The sequence below is a fragment of the Pseudozyma flocculosa genome, assembly GCF_000417875.1.
Source record: "Pseudozyma flocculosa PF-1 unplaced genomic scaffold scaffold00017, whole genome shotgun sequence".
NCBI lineage: Eukaryota > Fungi > Basidiomycota > Ustilaginomycetes > Ustilaginales > Ustilaginaceae > Pseudozyma > Pseudozyma flocculosa.
The window spans coordinates 75,610-81,755 of NW_006920885.1; the positions used below are offsets into that span (position 1 = coordinate 75,610).

At 63.8% G+C, this 6,146-nt stretch overlaps 3 protein-coding genes across 3 annotated transcripts in view; 1 reads left to right on the forward strand and 2 right to left on the reverse strand.

Annotated features, from left to right (window-relative positions):
* Positions 1 to 208: 208 nt before the first annotated feature.
* Positions 209 to 3,516, reverse strand: PFL1_04923 (uncharacterized protein; the record flags this gene model as incomplete). Its single annotated transcript, XM_007882453.1, has 3 exons — positions 209 to 679; positions 827 to 2,506; positions 2,605 to 3,516. 3 exons carry the CDS (start codon positions 3,514 to 3,516, stop codon positions 209 to 211), a joined length of 3,063 nt encoding a protein of 1,020 aa, XP_007880644.1.
* Positions 3,517 to 4,467: 951 nt separating this feature from the next.
* Positions 4,468 to 5,689, forward strand: PFL1_04924 (uncharacterized protein; the record flags this gene model as incomplete). Its single annotated transcript, XM_007882454.1, has 3 exons — positions 4,468 to 4,486; positions 4,617 to 5,305; positions 5,420 to 5,689. The coding sequence occupies 3 exons, from the start codon at positions 4,468 to 4,470 to the stop codon at positions 5,687 to 5,689; spliced, it is 978 nt and encodes a 325-aa protein (XP_007880645.1).
* A 113-nt stretch (positions 5,690 to 5,802) lies between these two features.
* PFL1_04925 (uncharacterized protein) overlaps positions 5,803 to 6,146 on the reverse strand; it is a gene marked incomplete at both ends in the record, with an annotated part of 1,487 nt that continues 1,143 nt past the window's right edge. The window contains one exon of the mRNA XM_007882455.1: positions 5,803 to 6,131. Coding sequence (XP_007880646.1) covers positions 5,803 to 6,131 — 329 coding nt within the window. The remainder of the gene's footprint in view (positions 6,132 to 6,146) is intronic.

Consider the following 6,146-nt stretch of genomic DNA (forward strand, 5'->3'; position numbering starts at 1 on the left):
GAGAGAGAGAGAGAGAGAGAGAGAGAGAGAGAGAGAGTAGAGAGAGAGAGAGAGAGAGAGAGAGAGAGGGAGAGAGAGAGGGAGGGAGAGAGGGAGACGCTGTGACAAGAGGATAAGAGCGAGAGCGGAGGCGGGCGAGAGGGGGCTGGCTCGACCGCTGAGCCGAGACCTGCCGACCTGTCTGTTGGCTCAGGCGATGCTGACCCCCTTAAGCGTTGACGGTTTTGTCAGGCTTGCCGAGTTTGCCCGCGCGGGTCCACGAGCTGTTCGGGTCAAGACCCTCCCATAGCTCGGCAGCGACGTCTACGTCGCGATAGTCGAACATGTCGCGGGTGCCGCGGTAGAGCCTGTCGGTGAGCCGCTCGATGAGGTGCACGACCTGTGCCTCGAGTGCCTCGTGACCCGCTCCCGCCTTGGTTTCGTCCGACGACTGGCCCTGCAGGCCCGCAGCCGTCTGACCGATCTCGTCGATCACCTCTACGCAATCCGAGATCATCGCTTTGACGAGCTTGAGCAGCGTGCTGGTCTTGTCCTTGGGCGGAGCGTCGAATTCCTCCTCCAGAACGTGGAGCAGGCGGCGACGGCGACCTGGAGTCGTCCTCGCGCGGGACGGCGAGCGACTGAGCTGGCTGATGTGGTTCCTGTCAAGACGGGGGTCGTCGAACTGCATCACCAAGAACTGGTTTCGGTGCAGAGAGACAGACAGTCGGTCCGAGATAAAGGGGCAGCGCGGGAGGATGGCCGGTCCAGGTTCAGCAATCGTGTTATCCAGACTAGACGAGACGTGGTCCGGCACTCTCCGGAGGCACAATCCCGATCAACTCACGTCGTGAAAGGCGCCAAAGTCGCCCATCTCCGAAGACCGGACGTCCTTCTCGAGCTTGGACCACGTTGTTGTACGAAGCACGGGCCGGAAGCCAGCCATGTCTGGCTCGCACGTGTAGAGCTTGAACTGGCGGGACAGCAGATAGACGAGCACGACCAGAGCGCTCTCGATAGCATCGAACGTGTCGAGGGGCTCGAGTTTGTGCTTGAACTGATCGGGATCTGGCGAGCGCAGTCTTTGCAGGTGCCGGTTGTTGCGGTACGACTTTCTCGACCAGAAGAGCCTTGTGCCGCTGGTAAACTTGCGCGTTTCGAGCGTGTCAGGGCAATCGCCTGCATCGGCATCGCTGACCCAGCTCTCGCCAAAGTCGACGAGGAGCGAGAGTTGCGGCAGCCGCTCACGCGGCCACTGCGGGTCGAGGAGCTGCGCTTCTTGCTCGCGGGTAATAGTCGAATGCATGAGGATGTTGCCGGGGGAGATGTCACCATGCACGACCTTGCTGGGCCGACACACGTAGAAGAGGACCTCGATGACGCTCGCGATCTGTGCGGGCAAGGTCCATGCCCGTGAGTCCGTCGAGGCAAATGTCGGCACGTAGCGGGTGATGGTCGCTGTCGGCATTCGGCGCGTTGCTGTCGCTACGGTGAAGAGGCGATTCCTTGGATCGACAAGGTAGGGCGTCATGTCTTTGCGAGCCAGGGTCGGGGGGGCAAAGGTAGTCGGCGGCTCGCCGGCCGATCGAACCTTCTTGTGGATGTTGGCGAGTCCAGAGTCCTTGGTTGCCCACCAGAGCACGCCGTGAGTGAGCAGCTGCGGGATGCCCGCGTAGCAGCGAGCCTGCATGGCTTGGACTAGACGCGCTGTCTGGCTCCCGCCGACTGTGTTCGACGTCTTCGGCCGAGGCCTTTGGGCTTCCAGCGCGCGGAATGCCTTGCCCTCGAAGCCAGAGGCTGGCGCTGAGAGGTGAGAGATCTTGATGATGGCCGGGACGAAACCCTCGCCGTCCCTCTGATCCGGCGCCCGGCTGCTACCGGGATGGTGGAGCTTGACTTCGACCCGTGCGACACTCGTCGAGCGATGAGAGATCGAGTTCTTGTGCCAGAACTCGTATGGCCACGACTTGGGCGGTGACCAATCCCTGGGCATCTCGGGGACGCGGACATCGACACGGCGATACCACTCGGTCTGTCGATGTTGCTTGTCGAGGCCGCCAGAAGGTGGCGACAACGATGCGTCGGCAACGTAGATCTCTCGGAGTTTCCGCACATCGACTTGCCTCTGATAAAGGCCGAACCCGGAATACGAATCTAGGCAGATTCCTCGCATGAGGAGGAACACCTTGTAGAGGAGGAAAGGCTCTGCATCGGCATCGAACCCCTCGAGATTGACGATATGATCCGCGTCGATCCTGTAAGGGACCACGACACGGTCGCGCACGATCATGGCGTAGAGCGACGTGAAGCCCGGGGTCTCGGATACGGCCTTGACCACGTATTTGTGCAGTTGAGCGAGTGTGTCTTGGCTGTGCCTCGTGGCACCTTCCAAGGGCTCTTGGTTCTTCGTGCGCGTCGTCTTGAACTCGAATATGGCTCTTGCGTGCGCCCAATCGATCTTCTCCTTCTTCTTGACGACGACGATGTCAGGACGGATCTTGCAGCCCCACTGGTCCATTTCGTCTGCCTGAGGGTCCGGTCGGACGACGAGCGGCAGGGCAAAGGAGAGACTCAGCATCCCACATCTGCCCGAGGCTGGAAGGGCAGCGGCTGGCTGCGACGCACCGGTTTACACTTCAGGCCTTGGTCGCCAGTGTTACAGTAGACGGCGCCTTCTCGTTGATAGGCACGCCCCGCTCCATCAATGCGCCGCAACTGCTCTCCGAAATGACTATCCAGGGCGGTCGCGAGAGCTTGGAAGACGGCCACGAGATTGTTCTCGTTGGTACGGACGTACTCGAAGAAAGCACGCGAGTACCAGTGACCGGTGCCGTCCGAGGGGGGTCGGGCGACGGCAAGGGCCATGCTAGAGTCCGCACGACGCTGGCAAGCTTGATCGGTTCCGCCGCAGCAAAAAATGTTGATCCTCCAGCGCCCAGCCTCGTGCGAGAAGTAGGCGAAAAAGGTCGTGGCTGCGGTGGCGGCGGTGGCAGCGGCGGCGGTGACGGCGGCGCCTCCTTCACGAGCGGGTGTGGATGCATTGGTCCGATGCATTCCATCATCGTCGCCCACACCGCCGTCGCCGCCGACTGACGAGTTGCTATCGACTCCGTCGTCGTCGCCGCTATCAACGCCATCGAGGCAGAGAAACTTGAGGCGTCCGCAGGGCTTGTCAGCGCCTGGATCAAAGCGGTCGCCTGCGACGGTAAACTGGACGAGCTTGGGACGCAGAATCTCGCTCAGCGCGGTGGAAGAGAGTTCCTCGAAGTAGAGCGTGTCGTCGGGCAAGAGAGAGTCGAGGAGTCTATCGATGTGGTCATCGCCGGAGAAAGTGACATCGATGCGGCCGGCGACGAGATCGCGGTCAAAGGTTCTCTGAGGGCTCGACTGGGATTCGTGCAGCATACCGCTGAGGTGGCGCGGAGAGGGACCAGCCGTGCCCGAGGGGATGTAGCAGCTCGAGCCCGACGGTCCACGGATCGCCGGCGAGCAAAGGAAGGCGCCATCGGACTGGGTCGGCGACGATGAGGAGGTCATCTCGGCGCCAGACTTGATCAAATGCGCTCGAGTGGCAGGCTGGCGTCGTCAGGTGGCGCGAAAACGTCGGTACAAGGGCTGCGCCGGGGGTAAGACGTTTGAGGCCCGTGGTCGGGGGAAGATGGCGGGACAGGGACAGGGTTGCAGCCTGTGGCGACAGAAAGGGCAGGCAGGCACGCCTGGGACGGTGCTGCCTACATATAACGACGAGGCTGAAGTGGTCGATTGGGAAGGGGCAAGTGGTGGTGAGAAGCTGGGATGCATGGCCGCATCGTTGGGGGATGTATGGACACGGCGTGGCACGGCCCCTGGCATTGCCGGCCGATAAGTCGCGGACACGGGTCAACCTTCTGACCAAGTCACGTGGCCCACTTTTGACGGACCCAACCTCGAGTGTGTGTGGGTGTGCCGGACGAGTCGAGTTGGGAGCGGTCTCGCGGTCTTGGGCCTGTCCGGCCGGCAGGGCGTCTGAGCCGTGCAGCCGGAGGCCGCTTCTGGTGCCAGACGGGCTCAAGGGGCGGCAGCGAGGCAAAGCGAGCCGCCGCCTTCTCACGTTCAACCGCGGGCACGCAGGCCGCAAAGACGCTGTGACTCTCAGAGTCTGCCTGGCCAAAGCGACGGCGGGGCCGACACCAACACCAACCTCGCTCCCTGCCAACGGCGTTCCACCACCACCACCACCACCGGCATCCTCCCAGCATAGAGTGCCAGCAACCGCCCAAACGCAACGCTTCCGGCGCACGCCATTGTCCCCTCTGCCCCCATATAGCTTCGTCACCATCCAGCCCAGCCCCCACACTCTGACCCTACCCCGCACACCATGTCGTCGGCCTCGGCACACCCGCGGAAAAAGGCGCCCAGGCAGCCCAACCCGACCGACCGCATCCTCGGCTGCTTTTCCAACGTCGCGCCCAGTGAGCGGCTAGACCACCTCATCCGCTACCTCGGCACATGGAGCGGAACCGACAAGGTGAGTCGCCCTCCCCCGCCGTCGTCGTAGCTCCCTAGCCCGCTCGCTCCCTTCCTGACCCTCTCTCTGTCCCTGCCGCTCCGACTTGCCCTCGTCCTCGTCCTCATTTCGCCCCCACCACCCCCGCCAGGCTCTGATGGTGACGCAGTACTCGAGCAAGCTCGTCATCGTCCTCCTCAACCTCCAGTATGCGCTGCGGCTGCGCCTCCTCGGCCTGCGCGCCAAGCGGCCCTCAAGCGCCGCGCAGCGCGTGGCCAAGCTGAGCGCCCTCATCAGCGACGCGCGCGTCCTCTTTCGCATCTGGGGCGTGCTGCCCATTCTCAAGTGGATGGTGTCGCTGGAGCGCACGCCGCCGCCGACGCGCCTGCTGCACAACATCGAGCGCATCCAGGGCTGGTCGATGCTCGCCTACTGCCCCATGGAGGCCGTCGCCTACCTCGGCAGCCACGGCGTCCTCCCCGTCTCGGCCGCCGTACAAAACGCCTTTTGGCTCTGGGGCTCCCGCTTCTGGGCCCTCTACGTCGGCCTCCAGCTCCTCCACCTCGTCGAGGACAACCGCCTCCTCCGCCTCCGCGCAAAGGCCCTCGAACGCAGCAGGGGCCACCCCACCCCCGCCGCTGCTCGCCGCGCCGGACCGTCGGCAACGGCAACGGCATCGGCAGCATCGTCGTCGTCGGCGACCACGGCGGCCGAGGGGGAAAAGGCCAGCCAGCAACAGGCCATCACGACGCAGATGTGGGACGAGCTCGACGACCGCAAGGCCGCCATCCTCAACGAGCTCTGGGTCAACCTCGGCTACCTACCCCTCACGCTGCACTGGTGAGTCGGCCCCTGAGCTCGGAGCGCTGGACCGGAAACAGACCGGACTGGCATGCTGACCCAACCCCTCTTCCTACGTCTCACGTCGCTGCAACCCCGCCTTTGCTCGCACAGGTCCTGCCCAGCAGGCCTGTTTGGCGAAGGCTGGGTGGGCTTGTTTGGCACCATCGCCGGCGTGTCGGGACTGCGCTCTGGCTGGAAAAACTCGAGAGCGCCACCTGTACCCCCCACCAACTAGATTCGCATCCCGCCTCGGCCCCCCGCCCCGTCTGCCGTTCCCTAGGGCAGGTGGACGCGCGTCAGGGGGAGGGGAACAGATGGCCTGCCCACGATAATCGTTACGCCTGCCAGCCTGCTGAGCGATGCGCTAGCCCGATCTCGTGAAACTCGAGCATGCAGCGGAGACGGTTGCCGTACGGCCATGGGTATAGGGGATTGCAGGCGACGACGAGCGCGAGCGCCTCTCTACCGCCCTCGCTGCGGATCGATGCCGAAGATCATCGCCACCCCTTCCTCTTCTCCTGCTGCTGCTGCTGCTGCTGCTGCTGCTGCTTTCCCTCGTCCCTCCGATGACGATGTCGATCCGACGATGACGACGAGGAAGAGGAGGGATGGGCGGGAGGACCAAGACGCAGACCCTCTTTGCCCTTCCACCGATCGACCTGGTCCATGGCGGCCCGCTTGGATATCCCACCCGCCGACGCGGCCGGCGAGCGGGTCGAGGGTGACGCCGACGCCGATGACGAGGGAGCGAAGGCGATGCTCTGTCGCTGCTGCGCCTTTCTCTGCTCCTCCTTGCGGTCAGCTGCTGCCCGTTGTTCCGAGGCTGTCCAAGGGCGGA